Source organism: Schistocerca gregaria, chromosome 6, assembly GCF_023897955.1.
Source record: "Schistocerca gregaria isolate iqSchGreg1 chromosome 6, iqSchGreg1.2, whole genome shotgun sequence".
Classification (NCBI taxonomy): Eukaryota; Metazoa; Arthropoda; class Insecta; order Orthoptera; family Acrididae; genus Schistocerca; species Schistocerca gregaria.
The window spans coordinates 228,483,319-228,508,471 of record NC_064925.1 but is presented as its reverse complement, the minus strand read 5'-3'; the positions used below and the strand labels follow the sequence as shown (position 1 = coordinate 228,508,471).

The window sequence follows — 25,153 nt, the reverse complement described above, 5'->3', positions numbered from 1 at the left end:
TGGGGTGGGATTATGATTGGTGCATGTACACCCCTGTATTTCTTTGACAGAGGAAGTGTAACAGGTCAGGTGTATCGGGACGTCATTTTGCACCAGTATGTCTGCCTTTTGAGAGGAGCGGTGGGTCCCACCTTCCTCCTGATGGATGATAACGCACGGCCCCACCGAGTAGGTGTACCTTGAAACGGAAGATATCAGGCGAATTGCGTAGCCTGCCTGTTCTCCAGGCCTAAACACCATCGAGCAAGTCTAGGATCTCCTCGATCGACGTATCGCTGCACGTCTTCAAACCCCTACGACACTTCAGCAGTTCCGACAGGCACTGGTGCAAGAAAGGGAGGCTATACTCCAGCAGCTGCTCGACCACTTGATCCAGAGTATGCCAACCCGTTGTGCGGCCTGTGTACGCACCCATGGTGTTCATATCCCATACTGGTGTCGGGGTACATGCGCAGAAAACAGTGGCATTTTGTAGCACATGTGTTTCGGGACGGTTTTCTCAACTTATCGCCAATACCGTGGACTCACAGATCTGTGTCGTGTGTGTTCCCTATGTGCCTATGCTATTAGCGCCAGTTTTGTGTAGTGCCATGTTGTGTGGCACTACATTCTGCAATTATCCTTAATTTATGAGTATGACTAGTTTTTCTTAACCCCGTTCGATACGCTAGAAATTAGCATATAGTTCCACCTTCAAAAATCGCAGCTGATCTTGTACCAGCTCAGGAACTACTGCAGGGAATTTTCATTAATGGACAGATTGATTCAGAGGAATGCTTGTCTATATAATTTATTGTTCAAATAAGGGGCAGTCAGTAAGTTCCGGTCCGAAAGCCTACAGTCCAGAAACGTTATGCCAATCAGGAAAAATGGACGTGAGCACTGACACGGTTAGCCCACTGACGCACCACGTTGAAGATACCAGTTCGGTAAAACATCGTGTGCTCATGCGTCAAAACGTCTGTAACTGCCTGCTGCACATCCTTGTCCGACATGAATCGTCGATCCTTCAAGGCCTTTTTTAACGGACCGAAGGTCTGATAACCACATGGTAAGAGATCAGGGGTATAGGGCGGGTGCTCCAGTTTTTTCTCTCACTTGGCCGTAATTGATGAGAATGGCCTTCCAGATCGACGGGCGTTTTGTGTCGAGCAGCAACTAGCGGAATTTAGTGCACCATTCCACAACGGTGGTTCTCGAGAGACATGCTGCTCCATACACAGTCTTCATTCTTCTACGGTTCATCTACTAATGGTAGTCCTTCGGCAGGCATGAAAAGAATAACAGAACACTGGTCCTATTTGGAAGTGTTTAGTAACAAATGGTTCAAATGGCTCTAAGCACTATGGGACTTAACATCTGAGGTCATCAGTCCCCTAGACTTACAACTACGTAAACCTAACTAACCTAAGGACATCATACACATCCCTGCCCGAGGCAGGATTCGAACCTGCGACCGTAGTGCCTAGAACTTCTCGGCCATAGCGGCCGGCGTTTAGTAACAACGTCACTGTAATTCACGTTTCAGGATTTAGCGCACGCACTTCGGAAAGACCCGAATGCCACGCCAATCCCTTACTTACATGTCGGTGCTTATACACCTGCATCTCAGTCGCGCTACGTTGTAGATATATGCTGCAACAACGCCCTCAAAGGGAAACTTTTTGATTGCCAATTATAGTAATGAGTGTGAAGTATTGTTATATGTTCCACATTTAATTCGCGTTTGTGGTGATATCTCGTGGCAATAAGCTGGTCAGTTTGAGAGGAGGCAGTATCTGTCGCGAAAGGAAAGCAGCCGCTACAACGAAAGAGACCAGTGAAGTTTAACGAGTCTAGCGGTAAAGCGCGTGCCTGAAAAACGAATCCTTGTCGGACCGCGGATTTTTCAGTCTGCCTTTTAACTTAGCATTCACTTCTCAGTGATGTGGAGATTCACTTCGAAACGTGGTTTGGATTCCACGCTAAACTATAGGCCCCCTTTCCCCAGCTGGATAACTGGGATACGTTAGGAACACGCAAGTTGGCGAAATGGCGTCCAGTTGGAAGATTTGCACCGCGCTGTTGAGCCATGTACAGTTATTTCTAGAAATCTATACATCTACATATTGTCCCCCGACGCGTTTTCCACTCTGTACGTAAAGGCTAATCTCAGCTGAGAAACTGGTGACACGGTTTTAAGTATTATATTACCAGCATGAAAAACAAAAAAACTTGAATATGTCCTGGAAAGAATTATGGATGTTAAAGAAGGGAACTAGCTATTCGACTTATCTGGCAGCTTCAGAGACGTTTAAATCAGAACATCTTGATATCTTCACGCTTCTTTACTTCCTAGTATTAGTACCCATGTCATGTAATATAGTGCATCGTGTCAAGTAAAGTAACAAGACATATTACGTATAACATGACACAGACCATCATAACGCCCAACATGAGATTTCTCATGTCATACAATATGATACGTGCCATTTGAGTTTAAGATGCATGCATGCCAACTCCAGGTTACACCCCGTTATAGATGCAGCTCCACACTCGAGTATTTCCTGTTGTAGAGGCACACAAATTTGTCTGTTTGTTCTTATGTCCCTCACCATACATATAACATCAGGAGGGTCTCAGGGAGCACACTGCACTGGATAAGTATGGTTAATTTTTAAGAAAGCGTGATAGGTCTGTATGTTTTGTTTTAAATGTATCTGAAGCTGCCGTGTAAGTCGAAACGACTCTGCCCAGTAGTCCAGTGAAACTGTCAGAAAAAGGCCTGTACCTTGCACAAGGTGGGGCAGAAGATTTTATTTTTTTTAACTCGTTCATATTGTTGGAAAGGTTACAAAACCAAGTTTTGCCAACAAAATTTCTCTTGGGAAAACTTTCTGCACTCAAATATGTAATACGATTGTATGCAGGTACCGTAGATTTTCTACAGTTGATTGACGTTAATGATCAGTTTTAAGAAAAAGTATGTAGGAATTGTTCTTTAGCGAACAAAAGCGTATTTATTCTTTGGCGGGCGGAAGGCGATTATCTCTGGTGAAAATGAGTATGTCTGACATGAATATGTGTTTCATTTGCGAAAAAACTGTGGTGAGTGGTGGACGCAATGCGAAAAAGAAGCCAGCCGGTGTGGCCGTGCAGTTCTAGGCGCTTCAGTCTGGGACCGCGTGACCACTACGGTCGCAGGTTCGAATCCTGCCTCGGGCATGGATGTGTGTGATGTCCTTAGGTTAGTTAGGTTTAAGTAGTTCTAAGTTCTAGGGGACTGATGACCATAGATGTTAAGTCCCGTAGTGCTCAGAGCCATTTGAACCATTTGTGAAAAAGAAAGGACTGAGCACACTTATCGATTGTAGAGCTAAACGGAGTCATTATAGGAGAAGATGTTGACCTGCTTTTGCTCGTGACCGGTTTGGGGCAAGGCATTAAAAACTTATTTTTCTTAAAGCCAGGAAGAGGAAATGCAGAAGAGAAGTGGTTTTCCACTGATCTTACAAGTTTGACAGTGAATATATTCTGTTCACTCACGCCTTTAGCGGATGTGATGCAACATCCGCTTTTTTTGGTCTAGTAAAAATTAAGTGCTGCAATATTGTTGCGAAAAATGAACACCTAATGTCAGCGCTTTGCACGTTCAATAAACCACATGCTACCCGTGAAGAAATAATAACAGCTGGAGAACAGGTTACTACCGCATTGCATAGTGGAGGTTTCAGCGATTCCCACACACCAGACCACTTGCGGTACCAGCTATTCGCCAAGTCCGCCAGAAAAAGCAAACTGAATCTTGCACAGTTGCCACCTACACAAGATGCTGCACAACATCATTCGTTGCGGACTTACCAACAAGTCCAAAGTTGGATGGGAAACTGGAAACCTCCTGAGAAATGGGGTTGGAATCACAGTGACCACGTTCCAATACCCGTTATAATGAGCCAAGATCCAGCAACTGAAGCGCTTCTTCACATTGTTTCATGCTCATGCAACCTGAACTGTGGCGGATTGTGCTCCTGCAGAAAAGCGGGTTTGAAATGTTCTTCAATTTGCAAGAAACGTATTGGGGTCAACTGTGAAAACTTGCCAAAATTTTTATATGAAGACAATGAAGACGACGTTATGGAGGATGTTGAGGAAACCGCTGACGAAATCAACGAACTTGCTGAGGCTGACTCGCCGTTTAAAGAAGAGGTGAATCTGGCATCAACTCTATGTACAGACCCTGAGTCCGCAACTCAAGGTATTTCTGGTGACACTGAGGAACCTGACCCATCTAAACGTTGGAAGTGATGCTCATACCTGTCTCAAGTGCGCTAAAGTGCGACATTACAAGTATTACACACCCAGAACTGTCAACATTTTTTAGTAACTGACAATGCATTTTAATTGTAATAAAGCTACTTATTTTTAATGTCAACTGTGTGGACTTTATACACAAGAATAATTACCTACCTAATTAGGTTGCCTATTGCACTAATAACAGTTCAGTTTCCTGAGACAATTTATTTTGTGTGTGTGTGTGTGTGTGTGTGTGTGTGTGTGTGTGTCTTAATGATGTATTTTTATATTTATAGTTTTACAAATAACAGGGCTGAGGAGGCCCATAGTGAACTTCATGTAGTGACGTAAGAATCACAATTGTTGGGTGCCCAGCAATCCTCATGCTGCATACACAGAAATTGAATACCTGAAAGTGAGGTGGTAAATTCCAACATATAGCATGATGTATAATGTATTTATACTACACAAACAGAAACTGAAAAAATAGTGTTCAAAAATAATTTATCTTGCCACTATGCTCAAAATTTGGAAAATTGTCATATTTTGATGCGCTGTAGCGCCTTAGATACTGGGAGTAGAAAAAATGGTAAGAATCAAATTTGTAGAGAATTTTGTGCTCTTTAAAAAAGAAAATAGACGTTAAAGCGGTAGGAGCAAAAGAAACAGATATTTTGAAAAAACTGAAAAAACGAAATTTTCGAAGTTTTTTGAATGCAGAAAGTTTTCCCAAGAGAAATTTTGTTGGCAAAATTTGGTTTTGTAACCTTTCCAACAATATGAACGAGTTAAAATAATAAAATCTTCTACCCTACGTTTTGCAAGGTATATCTGCAATTTGACTGGACTACAGGACATATTCGCCATTTTTCCATTCTGGTTACCAACTTTTATGCTCCCACAATTTTTGACATAAATAGCCATATCTTAGAAACCTAAGTAGATTTTTGTCGACTCGGGCGACGACTGAACCAGTATAGGTTCTTCTTATTATCTTTCGAAGCAAGCTGCTCATTACATAGCAGCGTATTAAGCTTTCACAAAACAGCAGTACAACCATTAACTGAAAAAAAACCTCACGTAAAATTCGAATGACGCTAGATTTTTGAAAGCAAGTTTCCAAATCGCAATAACGCATTTTTTTTATTTATTTGATTCACTTTAAACGGTTATGGTGCAACGAATTTTAAGTGCTACATTTAGCTCGACTTTAGGCCATCGTATCTCAACAACGGATAAAGATTTTTCGATCAAAAAACTCGTTTTGAATTTTCCATTCATCTATCTTCGTGCAAAGTTTGAACTGATACGTACAAGTCTATTTTTGCGCTTAAAATCCAAACGAGGATGAGTGATTTTGCACGTCAAATCCGAATGATGGACATACAAATGATGTGATTAGCTGAGCATTAATTTCAGCCAGATCAAAATCTTTTGCAAAAGTGTAAGTAGGCTGCTTAGGTTTTCTTATTGGTAACGCCACATAGCGCTCTGTATGAAAAATCACTGGCTGTGCTGTGCGCAGTCTCTGGCTAGTTTGCATTGTTGTCTGCCATTGTAGTGTTGGGCAGCGGCAGCTGGATGTTAACAGCGTTTAGCGTTGCGCAGTTGGAGGTGAGCCGCCAGCAGTGGTGGACGTGGGGAGAGAGATGGCGGAGTTTTGAAATTTGTAAGAATTGGTGTCACGAACTGATATATATATTATGACTATTAAGGTAAATACATTGTTTGTTCTGTATTAAAATCTTTCATTTGCTAACTATGCCTATCAGTAGTTAGTGCCTTCAGTAGTTTGAATCTTTTATTTAGCTGGCAGTAATGGCGCTCGCTGTATTGCAGTAGCTTGAGTAACGAAGATTTTTGTGAGGTAAGTGATTTGTGAAACGTATAGGTTATTGTTAGTCAGGGCCATTCTTTCGTAGGGATTTTTGAAAGTCAGATTGCGTTGCGCTAAAAATATTGTGTGTCAGTTTAGGCACAGTCGTGTATAAATTGTTCAGAGGGGACGTTTCAAAAGGAATTAATCCATTCGCACCATGTGCCTGGGCGCCAACTCCGGTTCATCGTTCAAACCTTGCCTAATATACTGTAACACAGCTACAGTAAGACATGTTCGAATGTTTATACAAATGTCAGCTGGTCCAGACTAATTCAAAAACTTTTTACCACATGTTGATAGCTCAGATAGTAACTGAATACCAAGACGCTCTCCCCCGAAACCGCGATTTTGCAAATGACCTTTTCCGACATACTTGCTAAAGTGCTTTCGCGCTACAATGGTAGACTGTCTCATGTTGAAGTTTTGCGTACAGGGCGATACGAAAGTTGATAGAATTACACACGCAGTAGAATCACGTGGCATTCTGCGCACTATGTTTTCCCGGAAACATCGCTTCGATATACTGAACCATGCGTGAAATAAAATACATGTTACGTGTTACGAGACTCGCCCAATGAATGTTGTGTTGTATACTTAGTATAAAAGTAATTATCATTAGCTTCTTTTCTCCGGACGAGTCTGATGTTGACTCAAGCCGGAAGGCGTTAAAGTATGTGGCCTATGAAAATAAAAAGCGATCAACTAGGAACAAATCATTAATTAGTCGTATTGTGTTAGCGGACACGTATTGCAATACCATTTATTGGCAAACGCCTTTACCTTATCAATGTTGTCTGGATCATAAAATTATTTTGCAGCAGGGTATTCAATCCTGGCTGATTACTTTATTTATGAATTGTAAGACCGTTGATGACGATGTTGTACAAAACACACACACACACACACACACACACATTTCGTAAAATGAAATCGCTATCCCTCTTTACTAACACATGATCTTCTGGGAACTGGTTAGGTTTTTATCTTTTTCTTCGTTCGCTAATGACAGTATCCATCTGGAAAGTCGGTGAAGCACTGGAACACTCCAGCTGTCTTACGCAAAAGCATATGGGTATCAGAGTTGCCTTGGATATTGCTGTAACAATTCAGTATACACTTGTTTGTTACAAACTAACTTCAACGAAAGGTGCTTCTAAGTGTAGCCTAAATCCAACAAAAATTTCAATCATACAGAGAAATTAGTGACAAAACTATCAAACAAGCAGTGCAATGCTCAGTCAGTTAATCATCGTAGTAACACAGCTTTGATTTCATTGAGACGTACAAATCGGGCTTACGTGGTAGGCTCATCGATGAAAATGACGGACGGGTTGTTGACGAGCTCCTGGGCGATGCTGAACCTCTTGCGCTCTCCACCGGACAGCTTGTCGGTGAATGTGCTACTGCAATGAGACAGCCCCAGGGCGGCCAGTACCTCATCCACCTGTGGCAACAGAAAATAAGTCGTCGTCAAAGGCTACAGACAGTGTGGTTTTGAGGACATATATTTAAATAATTATTCATTTTATAGTTATTTCACCAGCTTCTTCTTTTTCTTGTGCATTTGTCGCGAATCGGCGGTAGTCAGTATAATTGAGTAACAGATTTAGCACCTTTAAATTGAGGGATGGCCTTTTGTCCTCCCTTTCGTCACCCCATTACCTCCTGGGACGAAATACCGGGTGATCAAAAAGACACCATAAATTTGAAAACTTTATAAACCGTAGAATAATGTAGATAGAGAGGTAAAAATTGACACACACGTTTGGAATGACATGGGGTTTTATTAGAACAAAAAGAAGATAACTTAATGTCCGACAGATGGCGCTGGACAGCAAAACGTCAGTGACTGCGCATGACAATCGTGTATAAAAGCAGCTGTAATGAGAGAGAGAATCCTCCCTCTTCTCCCCCTCCCTCCTCTTGAGCGGCTTCCCCCTCCTACTCCCCCTCCATCTCTTGTGCCTCTTTTCAGTGTCTCTGCCCTCCCTCCTGCCCTGTCTTCCCTCTTCATCACCTGCCCCACATGTCTCCTGGCTCTTCGTGCACCCACTGATGCCTCTCCTCTCTTCATCCCGCCGCTTCCCCTGCTGCCCCATGCTCTCCCCTCCTTTTCCATCCTCTCTTCCCTTTCCCTCGGCAGGTCCCGCCTGGCAGTTTTATTCTTCATTGTGTGTGCTCCAAATGGGTTTTAAGTGTGTTGTTCTGGAGTGTTTTTACTACTGTGGCCGACTTTTAACGTGTGCATGTCCGTTCAGTGTCTTCTCTAAGTTTTGAAGACTCACCAACTGTGTTTTTTAACTTTCTGGTGACTTAACTGTCCTCCATGAACGTCAACGTGTTAGTCTATTTTTTTACCTCCATTTTCTCCCATTATTCTGTTTTAAGTTCCCCTTTCTCACCTTATGTGTGTAACATTTTATTCTTCTTTTATGTTGTTATGTCACTCGCCTGAAGAGCGGCGGATTGTGCCGCTGACAGCCCTCCCCTGCCCATATGGGGCAGTGGAATGAAATCACAATATCGAAAAAAAGAGAGAATCAGATGCGGCCAGAAGTCACAGCGTGTTGACGATACCTGAAAAGGCGCTTTTAGTGAAGCTGTATTATGATAATGGGGAATGTGCTAGTTCACATTATGATGCTATCGCCATAGGAAGGGGATTCGAACGGGTAAAGGTCCGTTGCCAAATGCAGCTGTGGCGAGAATGATTTCGAAGTTCGAAGCCACGGTTTGTTTAGATGATAGGCCCCATAGTGGCCGACCGAGCACAGGGCGTAATGCTGCAGAGACAGTTCAGGAAGAAATGGAGATTGTAGCGGGTTCGTCTGTGCACGGGGAAGTCAGCGCTTGTGCAGTCACACGTCGCATCGGCATTCCATACACTACTGTTTGGTTGGCACTTAGGCGTACCCTCCGATGCTATCCGTACCAAATCCATCCGGATCATGAACTGTTACCTGGCGATTTAGTGAAGTGGAGGGCATTTGCGGTGTGGGCGTTTCAAAAGATGGTGGAAGATGAAGATTGGTTGAGTAACGTGTTGTGGACCGACGAAGCTTATTTCACGCTCTGAGGGTCTCTCAACGCCCACTACTGCAGAATTTGGGCTACCGAAAATCCTAGAACTGTCGTGGAAACTCCATTGCACGACGAGAAAGTTAATAATAATGTCGTGTGACGAGGGGCTCCCGTCGGGTAGACCGCTCGCCTGGTGCAAGTCTTTCGAGTTTACGCCACTGCGGCGACTTGCGCGTCGATGGAGATGAAATGATGATGAGTAGGACAACACAACACCTGCTGGAACGTACGATGTTTGTGCAGGATGGCGCTACACCCCATATTGCTAGACTCGTGAAAGAACTCTTGTGCGCGTCGTTTGATGATGATCGTGTGCTCAGCCGCCACTTTCGTCATGCTGGCCTCCCAGGTCCCCAGACCTCAGTCCGTGCGAATATTGGCTTTGGGGTTACCTGAAGTCGCAAGTGTATCGTGATCGACTGACATCTCTAGGGATCTGAAAGACAACATCCGACGCGAATGCCTCACCATAGCTCCGGGCATGCTTTACAAGGCTTTTCACAACATTATTCCTCGACTACAGCTATTGTTGCGGAATGATGGTGAACATATTGAGCATTTCCTGTAAAGAACATCATCTTTGCTTTGTCTTACTTTGTTGTGCTTGTTATTGCTATTCTGATCAGATGAAGTGCCATCTGTCGGACATTTTTTTCAACTTTAGTATTTTTTCGTTTCTAATAAAACCCCATGTCTTTCCAAGCATGTGAGACAATTTGTACCTCTCTATCTACATTATTCCGTGATTTATTCAGTTTTCAAATTTATACTGTGTTTTTGATCACCCGGTATGTGTGCCCAGTTGTCTGTGTGTAGTGTTATTTACGTGATAGTGACCGAAAGTTTTGTAAATGTCTGCGTATCGTGTAAATGAAGCAGAACATGTGAGATGTGGGAAACTGCCTAAAAACTACTTTCAGCCGCGCCAGCACACCGAGTCTCGTTGTTAAACTACCGGGCTGATTCGATCCGGAGACGACACATCTCCTCGTCCCGAAAACGGTGGTTTAACGGGCAGGGCTATCCGGTCGGGTTAATTCCAACAACTTGTTCGTGTTAAACTGTAATAAGCACTCAGAACAAAATAATAGGTACTCTCCGAGGACATGTACAGCTGAACACATTCTCCACCAGCCACTGTATGATGCATGACAGAGGGTACCACGCATTACTATTACTGATTTCCTTTCCTGTTCCACTAGTCAACAGAGCGAGGGAAAAGCCACTATCTAAAAGTCTCTGTGTGAGCCTTGGTTTTTCGCATCTTATCTTCGTGGTCCTTCCGTGACATATATGTTGGCTATAGAAGAATCGTTCTGCAGTCTGCCTCAAATGCCTGTTCTCTAAAATTCTGCAATAGTGCCTCGCGAAAAGATCGTTGTCTTCCTTCCAGGGTTTCCCATTTCCTTCTCCGTTATACTTACGTGCAGATCAAACCAATCGGTAACAAATCTAGCAGCACGACTGTGAATTGTTCCGATGTCTTCCTTTAATCTGACCTGGTGGGGATCCCAAACATCCAAGAACGGGTCGCTCTAGCGATGTATTCACCGTCTACTTTACAGATGAGCTACATATTCCCGAAATTCTCCCAATAAAACGAAATCAAGCATTCACCTTGCATGCTGCCGTCCTTAAGTTCTCATTCCATTTCTTATCGCTTTGCAACGTTTCACCTAGGTGTTTAATTGACATGATTGTGTCAAGAAAGAACCTACTAATGCTATATTCGAACGTTACGTGATAGTTTTCCCTAATGATGCGCCTTAACTTATATTTTTCTACATTTGGAGCAAGCTGCCATTCATCGCACCAGCTAGAAAGTCTGTCTACAGTCATCTTGTATATTTCTACAGTCACCCATAGACGACACCTCCTCGTACACAACAGTGTTATCAGTAAACGGTCACACAGATTGCTGATCACGCCATCTGTCAGATTATTTATTTGTATAGAGAACAAGAAGGTTCAAATGGCTCTGAGCACTATGGGACTTAACATCTGAGATCATCAGTCTCCTAGAACTTAGAACTAATTAAACCTAACTAACCTATGGACATCACACACATCCATGCCCGAGGCAGGATTCGAACCTGCGACCGTAGCGGTCGCACGGTTCCAGACTGAAGCACCTAGAACTGCACGGCCAAGAGAACAAGAGTGGTTCAAATGGTTCAAATGGCTCTGAGCACTATGCGACTTAACATCTGAGATCATCAGTCTCCTAGAACTTAGAACTAATTAAACCTAACTAACTTATGGACATCACACACATCCATGCCCGAGGCAGGATTTGAACCTGCGACCGTAGCGGTTGCTCGGCTCCAGACTGCAGTGCCTAGAACCGCACGGCCACTCCGGCCGGCAAGAGTGGTCCTATCACACTTCCCTGGGGCACTGCTGACAAAACCCATGTTTCTGATGAACACTCGCTGTTGAGGACAACATACTGGTTTCTATTACTTTAATAGTCTTCCAAGTCACATGTGTGGGTACCTAAACCGTATGCACGGACCTTCGACAATAGTCTTCAGTGGGGCGCCGGTCAATCGCATAAACCTAGATGTTGATCGAACTTACCAGCATCAGATCTACAGTGCGTTTCTGAATTTCCTCCATGTCGTCGTATAATCTGAAACATTCGAGCAGTAATCAAGAATAGATCGTAGTAGTGTTCTATACGCGACCGCATTTAGCGATCAACCGCACTTTTCCCAATCTCCTTTACCCTCAGGAAATATTCCCGATAGTCACGCTAATACGAAGATTGGAACTTAAATAGTGGCAACTATTTATTGACAGCCGATACAAAAGAGTTACATGTTTGCACCTGTTACTGGCCTTCAAATTAGTCACCAGCGTTACTCGCCTTCAAAGTAGTCACCAGTGTTGTGTATAACCCGTTGCCAGCGATGCGAAAGGCGCATATACCGTTAGCAGAGCCTGTTCTGTTAAGGTGCGAATGGAGCGGTCTACCGCCTGTCGAATCTCTTTAACAGTTCTGAAGCGAATGCCACGAAGTGGTTCCTTCATCATCAGAATCAAATCAAAGTCACAAGTACATTCCTGGAAATGGAAAAAAGAACACATTGACACCGATGAGTCAGACCCACCATACTTGCTCCGGACACTGCGAGAGGGCTGTACAAGCAATGATCACACGCACGGCACAGCGGACACACCAGGAACCGCGGCGTTGGCCGTCGAGTGGCGCTAGCTGTGCAGCATTTGTGCACCGCCGCCGTCAGTGTCAGCCAGTTTGCCGTGGCATACGGAACTCCATCGCAGTCTTTAACACTGGTAGCATGCCGCGACAGCGTGGACGTGAACCGTATGTGCAGTTGACGGACTTTGAGCGATGGCGTATAGTGGACATGCGGGAGGCCGGGTGGACGTACCGCCGAATTGCTCAACACGCGGGGCGTGAGGTATCCACAGTACATCGATGTTGTCGCCAGTGGTCGGCGGAAGGTGCACGTGCCCGTCGACCTGGGACCGGACCGCAGCGATGCACGGATGCACGCCAAGACCGTAGGATCCTACGCAGTGCCGTAGGGGACCGCACCGCCACTTCCCAGCAAATTAGGGACACTGTTGCTCCTGGGGTATCGGCGAGGACCATTCGCAACCGTCTCCATGAAGCTGGGCTACGGCCCCACACACCGTTAGGCCGTCTTCCGCTCACGCCCCAACATCGTGCAGCCCGCCTCCAGTGGTGTCGCGACAGGCGTGAATGGAGGGACGAATGGAGACGTGTCGTCTTCAGCGATGAGAGTCGCTTCTGCCTTGGTGCCAATGATGGTCGTATGCGTGTTTGGCGCCGTGCAGGTGAGCGCCACAATCAGGACTGCATACGACCGAGGCACTCAGGGCCAACACCCGGCATCATGGTGTGGGAAGCGATCTCCTACACTGGCCGTACACCTCTGGTGATCGTCGAGGGGACATTGAATAGTGCACGGTACATCCAAACCGTCATCGAACCCATCGTTCTACCATTCCTAGACCGGCAAGGGAACTTGCTGTTCCAACAGGACAATGCACGTCCGCATGTATCCCGTGCCACCCAACGTGCTCTAGAAGGTGTAAGTCAACTACCCTGGCCAGCAAGATCTCCGGATCTGTCCCCCATTGAGCATGTTTGGGACTGGATGAAGCGTCGTCTCATGCGGTCTGCACGTCCAGCACGACCGCTGGTCCAACTGAGGCGCCAGGTGGAAATGGCATGGCAAGCCGTTCCACAGGACTACATCCAGCATCTCTACGATCGTCTCCATTGGAGAATAGCAGCCTGCATTGCTGCGAAAGGGTGATATACACTGTACTAGTGCCGACATAGTGCATGCTCTGTTGCCTGTGTCTATGTGCCTGTGGTTCTGTCAGTGTGATGATGTGATGTATCTGACCCCACGAATGTGTCAATAAAGCTTCCCCTTCCTGGGACAATGAATTCACGGTGTTCTTATTTCAATTTCTAGGAGTGTACGTAAGTCCGGGGAGTATGATGGACGGTACAGTACTTCCCAGTCCCATCCACCGAACAGAACAGCCTCATCTTGCGCTTTATGCGCCAGCGCATTGTGGTGCAAAATGATGGGTGGGTCGAGCAGAAAGTGTCGCCTCTTCTTTCCCAAAGCTTTTTTTAGAGCACCACCTGCGACCAGCTTTGCGAAAGAAGCGGCGACACTTTCTGCACAACCCACCCATCATTTTGCAACACAATGCGCGGGCTCATGCAGCGCAAGCTGTGGCTGCTCTGTTCGGTCGATGGGGCTGGGAAGTACTGAGGTATCTAAATTACGCGGACGTGGACTGCTACGTTTAACATGCTATCCCAAATAGCTCCAGACATCTTGCGCGGTATTCCGGTGGGATAGTTTATAGGAGCAGTCGAGGTGCAGCGACGTGTCTTAGTGTTTGTCAAACCAGAGACATAATCGTGCAGCCCTGTCAACGCGACGGTGTACCTAGATGTCCAAATGGTTCAAATGGCTCTGAGCACTAGGGGACTTAACACTTATGGTCATCAGTCCCCTATAACTTCGAACTACTTAAACCTAACTAACCTACGGGCGGCACACAACACCCAGTCATAACGAGGCAGAGAAAATCCCTGACCCCGCCGGGAATCGAACCCAGGCGTGGGAAGCGAGAACGATACCGCACGACCACGAGCTGCGGACTAGCTGCCCGCGTGTAGTGTTATTTACGTGATAGTGACCGGAAGTTTTCTAAATGTTTGCGTATCGTGGAAGATGAGAGTGTTTACAACACACTCGTCTTGAAAATGTCTAGACAGCATTTGCTCACCGGGGATGTTGAAATAAATATCATGGCGCCAGTTCACGGCAACCTGCATGTTTGGGCCCAAGTCCTGGTACGAAAAGCACCAACAAATATTACAGAGCCACCGCCAGCGTGGAATGTACCCTCCACATATTGCGCGCTAAACGCCTCAATGTGTCATCAATGCACTCCTCGCCTTGTACCATTCGAAAATACGCAAAATTGTGACTAGTCGGATCACATTACAGACATACAGTTAGCTACTGTCCATTTTTTGTGTTGTGTGATCCACTGAAGATATGTAGCTTCATACACCGCTGGACCTAACTGCCTTTTGGGGTCCAAGATTTCAAAGGTGCATTGTGTGCAATGTCCTTCGCAGTGTTCGAAAACTGATTTAGATCGACGTGTCTTCACTGACGGTATGAATTCCTGTCGGGTTTGAAAGCCATTGTCAATAGCAAAGCGGTGCACTCGTCTTCAACTGCTGTCGGTTAGGAACTTTTCACGACTAATATTCTTACATAGTGTTACATAGTTGCCTGCGATACAGTATTCCTATCAGGCAACTTCATTAGTGGTGCGGACCTAGGACGTCCAAACACAATACACTATGTAATCAAAATTATTCGGACACCTGGCTGAAAATGACTTACAAGTTCGTGGCGCCCTCCATGGTTAAAACTGAAATTCAATATGGCATTGGCCCACTCTTAGCCTTGATGACACCTTCCACACGTTCAATCAGGTGCTGGAAAGTTTCTGGGGAAACGTTCGACCATGAAATCCTACAGCCGTTTGCGCTACGCAGTTGAAAGCTGTCAAAAGCGCTGTCAGGTGTCAGCGATTTCCTTAAGTTGGCTGATTTTAGTACAAAAGGATAGATGTATCAAAGCTTCACATATGATGCGCCAGTGTTTCACGTATCTCAGTGTTTATGATTTTCTATCTCCTAATCTAAAAGCCATACAATGATATAATTTTGTCTGTACATTTAGTGGCATATGTAGATACTGTCTGCAAAATTTATTGCAAACAGAGTTAGTACCAAAGAAATAATAAATTTAAACGTCCGAGCAACGCGGCAATTTTTCACGCATCTCAGCGATTATGGCCTCATATCTCTGAACTATTGTGTTGCCACGATATAATGTTGTAGGAGCATTTAGAAGCGTATGTGTCTGAGAAATACATTGTGAACAGAGTTAGTATTGAAAAAGTAATAAATTTAAGAGTGTTGCATGATGCAGTAGTTCTCCAAGCACATAATTATTTATGATGTCATATCTCCTGAATTACAATACACTACGAATGTTGTCTACAGTCAGCGATATGTATACCAAGTTTGGTTGAAACGGTCGCACTGATTCAGGAGGGGATGTGGAACTTTTACACATACATACACACATGCATACATCCATTTTTATAATACGCATCGATTCTGCTTATGCATTTAACGTTTCGCTGACAACGAGATCGTGAAAGATGAAACATGGTATCGACTTCATCGCGCGCCTGACGACGACCTTGGTTTTACCTGGAATCTATACTTAGAGGAAACTCGTGGAGTAACGTAACCCAGACCGCGGCATCGGCATTCTAAGAATGGCAAGCACCAAAATTAGCATCCCAAGGTAAGTTTGTGTTTTAGAATTCTGTCTTTCGAGTCACAGCCTCAGAAGAAGGTTTTCTCGCCGCTCAGGGGTTACAGTTTCTCGGCTGTTCTACATCATCGTTAGATAATGTTAATGGCCTGCTAACGACTACCATTACGCGGTCAGGGTAAATGTCTCGCAGCCAACTGGAAACTGTTATGACCAACAGTTATTTCAAGGAACTTCCCATTCGCTTACCTGAAGCTACAAAGCGAATGCCGTGAAGTTTTAGGCGTAAAATTTCGCCATGCGCTTTGAGTGGTCGGTATCGGTAGGTAGGGAGCGCCAGAGTACAATAGTTAAGACAATTGAGACGAATTCAAATGTGAGTCTGGCTCTCCTGGTTTAGATGTTTCTGTGGTTTCCTTAAATCACCTGAATATCAGGATGGTTTAAACGAGAACACCACATGCAACAAACCACATCTTAGAAGCAATATGATATGTATCTCCGTCAAACTTCTAGCAGACTTAAAAATAACGTAGCTCTTCAATTAACTGAGTAGTGCAGTAACTAGGTATTTATCACTGTTTTGTGATGTATACTACACTGTCGGATGAACGTGATGAAGTAATTTGAAATAATATGTTACAGATGTGTTAACGAATTAGTTTTTTACGGAGCGATGTATTAGACTTCTCACAGAGCTTTTCGTGCAGTTTTGTTGATGTAGTAGACAGTTAATCTTACAGATTTATGAATACTTCACATCTGTCAGTTAAAGAAAACTGCGACATGTGATTATAATACTGTCTGTTAACGCATTCCGTTGACGCATTTAACAACACAAAGTGGACAACAGGTGACAGGAAGCCTGTGTGTGGCCGTGATTTTGCCTCTTTTTTTCGACGGATGCAAGACGTCGAGTATCCCGATAGTCCGATGAGGCGTCCAATCCACAGGGTGTGGAATGTGTAGTTCAGACCGAAAGTGATTTCCTGATACTTTGAGAGTGTTTCACCTACCATGACTTGCGACTACCCACCGAGATTATCATTGGCGTGGAATAGCGACGGCGGTTTTCGCTAAATCAACCGGCTTTCGGTTATACCGGTTTTTTCGTCTAGAGTTCCACCTGATTTCTAAAACTGCTCAAAATAACCGTGTAAGGTAACAGATTTTGCACCTTACATGATGCTAAATCAATACTAATACACTGAATACACAGAGATAGCCATTTAACAAAACGAGATAATTGGCCCACCGGTAGGAGAGAATGGACACAGAAAAGGAAGTTGTGTGTGTCATGTCAAACTAACGAGATGGCCGCAGAGGCTGGAACACGGCCGGACCCCTTCGTCGTCTGGCACTTCAGGCCACCAAAGACGTTGGGAGAGGCTGGGTCGTCACAACAAGAAGTGAGAAGGAGCTGTATGCGAAAGAGAGAAAGACGATTTTGCGCCACAGTGGAAAATTTGCGGAAGACTGTGACGGGATTGGCGCAGAGCGCGTAGAGATACATTTTAAAAGTTTGGTGGCAACAGTAAGTGCGGGAGAATTCTATGTCGTGGTTGGGTAAAAACGCGCACGGATACATGGAAGTCTGCGTCGTGATTGGCTACCAACGCGTACGGATGCATGCGGCGAAGAACGGCCAAGTTTGCAAAAATCTGAATGGACTGTGGGGTCGGGAGTGGACCGGAGCAGTCGCGGTGTCTGGCTGCCCTGCTTGGAGAGCGTGGAGAGAAGTAGGGTGGAGAAGTTACCGGCATTGAGTCCAGTGGTTACTCTCCAAGTCTGAATAGGTAGAGCATTGACTCCACACACGTAGCATTATCTGTACCTCTGAGAAGAGGAACAGATTTGTACTAACTTGTGGTGTTCATATGCAATCTGAAGTGTACCTTTGCTGCCGCGCACTTGAGTCAACCAACTACTCTCGGCGTGTGTGCAAGTAGCTTGAGTATTGACTCGTGGCGGACTCCGCAAGTGAACACTTACGTACAGGAGTTTACGGACGCAAATCACGTTCACGTTTGAGATTAAAGCCAAGCTCGCTGACGGGAAAGGCGGCATCACGATGTTGGCTGGGCCTACCGTCGTAATCACCACGGAGAATTACGGTGATATTAGCAATCATCAGCCGAAGTAGGGCACTGTAATTCTAAATGAGTTTGGAGTCCACTAGCTCTTTGACTGGCGCTCTCTGAGTCTGTGTCCGTTCAGGCAGAACTTTACTAGTGTCACAGGTTGCACATGATTAGTGGATAAAAAATTTAGTATTGATTTTATCCAATTGTTTACCTCCGTGCAAAGTCTGAACCGAGTCGGACAAGTTAGAAGAATAGAAACCCCCAGAAACATGTGTTTTTTGCACGTTTTTGCATGTAAATTGGGAACGGTCCAGATGCAGATGGTGCCAATAGCTGAGCAGGAACCACACTTGAAATATTTTGCGAAAGGAATTAATCGATTCGCACAATTTGCCAAACGGCAGCTCCGGTTCGTGGTTCAAACTTTGCTTAATATACTGTAACAACGCTACAGTAAGACAGATGTTCGAATGGCTATGAAAATGGCCGCTAATCCCGGCTAAACCAAAAACATTTTACTCCATGTTCCTAGTTCAAGTAGCAACCGAGCCCCTCCCCCCCCCCCCCCCCTCCCTTCCCACCACTACCCACCTGTCTGCCCCTTCTCAAACCACGAGTGCACGACCTTTTCAGACATATTTTTGCAACAATTCCGCTCTGCAAAAATTACCCTTATTTCCCTATAGCTTCCTACAACTTTTATCAGCATTTAAAACGTCTTCCACCATTTTACACTGTCGAACTCTTTTTTATAGGTCGATAAATGTTTTGAGCGTGTCTTCATTTTTCTTCAGTCTTATCAAGCGGAACGTCAGAACTGCCTCTCTGGCTTCTTTACCTCGGTATTATATCACACAGTTATAACGAGTATAGCTGACGATTAGGTGGAACCGTTTGGTGGTCACTGAGTTTAATAAATAAGGACGATCAGACTACATCTCTACCAGTTGAACATGTCCCGTTGGACTCCAGCAAGGCCTTCTTATGGACAAAATGAATCTGTCGCCGACTTCAATCATTTACCACTCGAAGCCAAACATTGCTCTCATCCTTCACTGAAACTGAATGCTAGATACCCTATCCGTCTGTAGATTCTGGTTTTGAATGGAATAAACTCAGACCAAAGTGATTCCATAAAAAATTGTTTTATACAGTACATAGTCGCCTGTTCTTTATTGTTCACTGAAATTACTTATATGTGAAATTCTTAAATTATCCCCAGAAATGGATACAGGAGGGAAGGAAGGGGAATTAGTCATTCCATCGATGAAGTGGTCAATAGCGCCTGATCAGGAGCTCGGATTGGTAAAGTGTGGGGAAGGAATATGGCTAGGTCTTTTTCCAAGAAACCAATCCTGCATTCACCATCATCGATTAGGAACACCGCAGATCAGCCTAAATGTAGAACGTGATTTTTGTCTTGCTAAGTACAGAAACATTGCCGGGACATATCCGAGTGGTAAAACATGTTTCAAGCGACACGCTTCTAGCCGTAGAAAATGTTTCCCTCCGTCTCTTTAAAGAGTAGCACAGTTTGTTATGACGATGTCATCGGAAAGTTGTTTCGATGAGTCAGAGATCGGAATTTTCACGTACGAATAAGCTGCCAAAGTAAAAAAGGAGGAAACGGAACTGAAAATGTGAAACACAAAAACGTTTGTGACGATACAGATTGACAAGGAAGAGGCTTAGAAGAACTTTTTTTTTAAATTTAATCACCTTCTTTACTTTCAGTTCCATAGTCACTATGAACTAGTTAAAAGCTTAGCCCCACTGGAGATGCAACTTTCTGACAAAAATCAATATTTGTTTATCGCTACTCTACTCCAAGAACCATAGTAAAATGATACTTCAAATCACGAGAAAGATACATTGATTGCATACTGAGACAAACCAACATGCACTTTCTGATGTCAAACATATTACTTCATCGGAGCGTGGAAACAAATTTCACTATCATACTGGTATGCGAACACATAATTTTTTTTTTCATGCACGGGTATCAGTAAGCTCTAGTCAGCTTTCTTTGTTTCCCGTATACTGTTATGTAAAGAGACTCTTCGCATTTCACGTAATCTTTGAACTTTACTTTCCGTCAGAGTGTAGTGTGTTAGCGTGTGCTTATACGTGGCAGGAAAAGGTGGCTGTGGGCATCACAAGAGTATGACGTCCATGGAATCTGGCAGCATCGATACGAGCTAGAGACATGTGCGGTGACCTGTTTCTCAGGGCTGTCATAGCTTATATAATTGTATGCAGTTTTGTATTGTTTGGAGCTTCCTATCATGTAAATAATGTGTGAAGTACTCGATGAGCTATCTTTTGTAAGAACTAAATTCGATTAGACTTCTAGTAGCTTTCTTTTTTATGACAGAACCAGTTAACCGAAAGTCAAAGAAACAAGTGGAACATATTTCGCCCAGGCCCCTGACGCTTACGTTCTCGGATGGGGGTATGACGTCTATCGCCTTATCGTCTGCGAGCAGTCGTCCACATTCCAGAAATACTAACGACGGTAACAGGTGAACCTCTGACGGTTCTCACTGTTCCAGTGAACTTCGTTGTTCTGAGATAACAAAGTGTCCTTTTTGCAATCCGCTACAGTATGTTTCCAAATTCTATGGAATGACTTCTCCTATTACATCCTTTTAAATATCGTTGACGAAGCCACTTATGACTTTCATTTAACTTTTCGGTCAAACCTGCACACATAGGTATAGATGTCAAACAACTAATAAACAACGAATTTATTGATGCGGATATTTTCCGTAGCAAGCATATAAATATTCTTTTTATAAATTAAAAGCAAAATAAAATCCCACAAAACTGGAAGAAAGCGAAAGTAGACCTAATATTAGCGTAGGCTACAACACAGATGCCAAAATTGTTTCCACTGAACCCACAAAAATAGGACTACTTGAGAAAAGTTAAAAACTGGATGACAAATACCAAACTAAAAGCAGAAGCTGTTCATCTGCTTATCAAATAGGTTTCAGGAAAGAACGTTCCAACTGCTGATGCTGGTTTTACTTTACAGCTTACTGGAAAACGGCAGTGAATTAAAAATTTAACGATTATAGATTCTCGGAACCTTTTGATAATGTTTGAAGAGGTTAAAAAGTGGTTAAAATGGCTCTGAGCACTATGGGACTTACATCTATGGTCATCAGCCCCCTAGAACATAGAACTACTTAAACCTAACTAACCTAAGGACAGCACACAACACCCAGTCATCACGAGGCAGAGAAAATCCCTGACCCCGCCGGGAATCGAACACGGAAACCCGGGCGTGAAAAGCGACCACGAGCTGCGGACGTTTGAAGAGGAAACTCAGGGAACACAATGAAGTAAAGAGGGTACATCTGACATCTGTAACTTAGATCGTGAACGAAAATTCATTATTTGTGTAGGTTCTAGATGGAGAAGTGACATACTTAGACCCAACAAGCATAGTCCCAACAAGCAACTTATCACCTACCCTATTTAACGTCTGTATCGAGGACGGCACACTAAAGTGCCAAAGAAACTAGTATAGGCATGCGTACTCAAATATAAAGATATGTGAACAGGCAGAATACGGCGCTGCGGTGGGCAACGCCTATATAAGACAACAAGTGTCTGGCGCATTTGTTAGATCGGTTACTGTTGCTGCGGGCAACGGCCTTGCTGCAGTGGATACATCGGTTCCCGTCAAATCGCCGAAGTTAAGCGCTGTCGGGCGTGGCCGGCACTTGGATGGTTGACCATCCGGGCCGCCATGTGCTGTTGCCATTTTTCGGGGTGTTCTCAGCCTCGTGATGCCAATTGAAGAGCTACTCGACCGAACAGTAGCGGCTCCGGTCACAGAAAACCATCATAACGACCGGGAGAGCGGTGTGCTGTCCACACGCCCCTCCTATCCGCATCGTCAGCTGAGGATGACAACGATCGGATGGTCCCGATGGGCCACTTGTGGCCTGAAGACGGAGTGCTTACTGTTGCTGCAATCGCAGCTTTTTTTATGAGGCAGGGGGGGGGGGGGGGGGTTCATCAGTCTTCTGACTGGTTGGATGTTCCCCGCCACGAATTCCTCTCCTGTGCTAACCTCTCAGAGTAATACTCGCAACCTACGTCCTCAATTATTTGCTGGATGTATTTCAATCTCTGTCTTCCTCTTCAGGTTTTGCCCTCTACAGCTCCCTCTAGCGCCATGTATGTCATTCCCTGATGTCTTAACAGATGTCCTATCATCCTGCCCCTTCTCCTTGTCACTGTTCTCCACACATTCCTTTCCTCTCCGATTCTGCGCAGAACCTTCTTATTCCTTACCTTATCAGTCCACATAATATTCATTTGTCTGTAGCACTACATCTCAAATGTTTCCATTCTCTTCTGTTCCGGTTTCCCACAGTCCATGTTTCACTACCATACATTACGGCACTCAAGACGTACGTTCTCAGAAATTTCTTCCTCAATTTAAGGCCTATATATGATATTAGTTGATTTCTCTTGGCCAGGAATGCCCTTTTTGCCACTGCTAGTCTTCTTTTTTGATGTCCTCCTTGCTGCGACGGTCATCCACGAAAGTGAAGTTAGTGTTGAATGCACCCCTGAAAAGACGCACTCAGAGAAGGAGCACAGTGACACAACAGGTTTGACTGATGATTGCATCGTGTTCAAGGCTTTGGAAGTCAGTACGTCCATGCAACATTATGCCTCCCCAGACACATAATATTTGGACCACAAAATCGATCATGTTCCACAATGTTCTCGTGTGGAACTCGTGTTACTACATCTCACCATGTGAGATTTCGTCCAAAATCACTACGCAAACTGAATCTGCTCTCATCCGAGAAGAGCACGTGATCCCACTGATCGCCGGTCCGGTGCTTGTGCTCTCGGCCAACAACACAAATCTTTGAAGACGAGACACTCACAGGTCAGCGTTATTGTGACACCGTACGCCTTCCACACGTGCATCTTTTCATGGGTGCATTCGGCCTTCATTTTTGTGGATGACGATGTGGGACACGTTGAGGGCCCTTGGAACGGGGGATACTCGGCGGCCGGGTTGGCCTGCCAATTTCCCCCCCCCCCCCCCCCTCCCCCGACTTAAATACAATCGAGCACTCGTGGGATGCATTAGGGAGACGTATTACTGCACGTATTCACAAAACTAATGACAAGCAGATGTCAAGCTCGATGGTGGAGGCATGGAATATGCTACCCAGGTATTTCTTACCAAACTTGTGGACAGCATGGGAGCGCATTGCAGAACATGCATTGCTGACCATGGTGATCATACACCTTGCAAAGGAATTACATATTTTTTTAATGAGTATATGGACACTAGGACAACTACTAGAGATTAATGCGTAAAGCATTTGCTCGACAAAAGAAGCTTTACGCTCTTCGTTTATTAGTTTTAGAATAAGTTACCTTTCGCTGTTATCCTGTCCTAGAGTTAAGACGTGTTGTGCCATTTCTTACTGATAGAATTGGGTTAAATAATGAAAGTGATTTTGAAGCAGAGCGATTTCGTCTTTTGTGATACAATGGGTCCCAGCTTCTGAAATTCTTACTATTATTTTAATTTTATGCAAAGAATTTAGATGGGGGCGACGATATTCACGGCGACGCTGGTCAACAATAGAGGTACATGAACGTGTTCTTCCTTTCGTGGCGCTACCGTCAATTTCAATATATTTGCCGCGACATTCACACCCTGCAGTCTTTCTTTTCATTTAATTCCGAAGTCCACGCATTTACGTCCTAAGATGAATAAATGCATCTAGCCGAGCGGTTTAAGGCGCTTCAGTCTGGAACCGCGCGACCGCTAAGGTCGCAGGTGCGAATCCTGACTCGGGCATGGATATGTGTGATGTCCTTAGGTTAGTTAAGTATAAGTAGTTCTAAATTCTAGGGGACTGATGACCTCAGAAGTTAAGTCCCATAGTGCTGAGAGCCATGTCAACCATTTGAACCATATATTCATTTAACTGTAATTTTTATCCAGGCCACAGGGGATGGTTGTACTCAAAAAGTACGTGCCTCTATCCCGTTCGTATGTTCTCATACATTTGAGTGTGTGCAAGCGTAACTACACTCCTGGAAATGGAAAAAAGAACACATGGACACCGGTGTGTCAGACCCACCATACTTGCTCCGGACACTGCGAGAGGGCTGTACAAGCAATGATCACACGCACGGCACAGCGGACACACCAGGAACCGCGAATGGCGCTAGCTGCGCGGCATTTGTGCACCGCCGCCGTCAGTGTCAGCCAGTTTGCCGTGGCATACGGAGCTCCATCGCTGTCTTTAACACTGGTAGCATTCCGCGACAGCGTGGACGTGAACCGTATGTGCAGTTGACGGAGTTTGAGCGAGGGCGTATAGTGGGCATGCGGGAGGCCGGGTGGACGTACCGCCGAATTGCTCAACATGTGGGGCGTGAGGTCTCTACAGTACATCGATGTTGTCGCCAGTGGTCGGCGGAAGGTGCACGTGCCCGTCGACCTGGGACCGGACCGCAGCGACGCACGGATGCACGCCAAGACCGTAGGATCCTACGCAGTGCCGTAGGGGACCACACCGCCACTTCCCAGCAAATTAGGGACACTGTTGCTCCTGGGGTATCGGCGAGGACCATTCGCAACCGTCTCCATGAAGCTGGGCTACGGTCCCGCACACCGTTAGGCCGTCTTCCGCTCACGCCCCAACATCGTGCAGCCCGCCTCCAGTGGTGTCGCGACAGGCGTGAATGGAGGGACGAATGGAGACGTGTCGTCTTCAGCGATGAGAGTCGCTTCTGCCTTGGTGCCAATGATGGTCGTATGCGTGTTTGGCGCCGTGCAGGTGAGCGCCACAATCAGGACTGCATACGACCGAGGCACGCAGGGCCAACACCCGGCATCATGGTGTGGGGAGCGATCTCCTACACTGGCCGTATACCTCTGGTGATCGTGG

At 45.1% G+C, this 25,153-nt stretch overlaps 1 protein-coding gene across 1 annotated transcript in view; it reads right to left on the bottom strand.

The window, feature by feature from the left end:
* The window catches only part of LOC126277871 (ATP-binding cassette subfamily G member 4-like), a 366,743-nt gene that overhangs the window by 76,260 nt on the left and 265,330 nt on the right, over nucleotides 1-25,153 (bottom strand). The window contains exon 5 of the mRNA XM_049977397.1: nucleotides 7,450-7,595. Coding sequence (XP_049833354.1) covers nucleotides 7,450-7,595 — 146 coding nt within the window. The remainder of the gene's footprint in view (nucleotides 1-7,449; nucleotides 7,596-25,153) is intronic.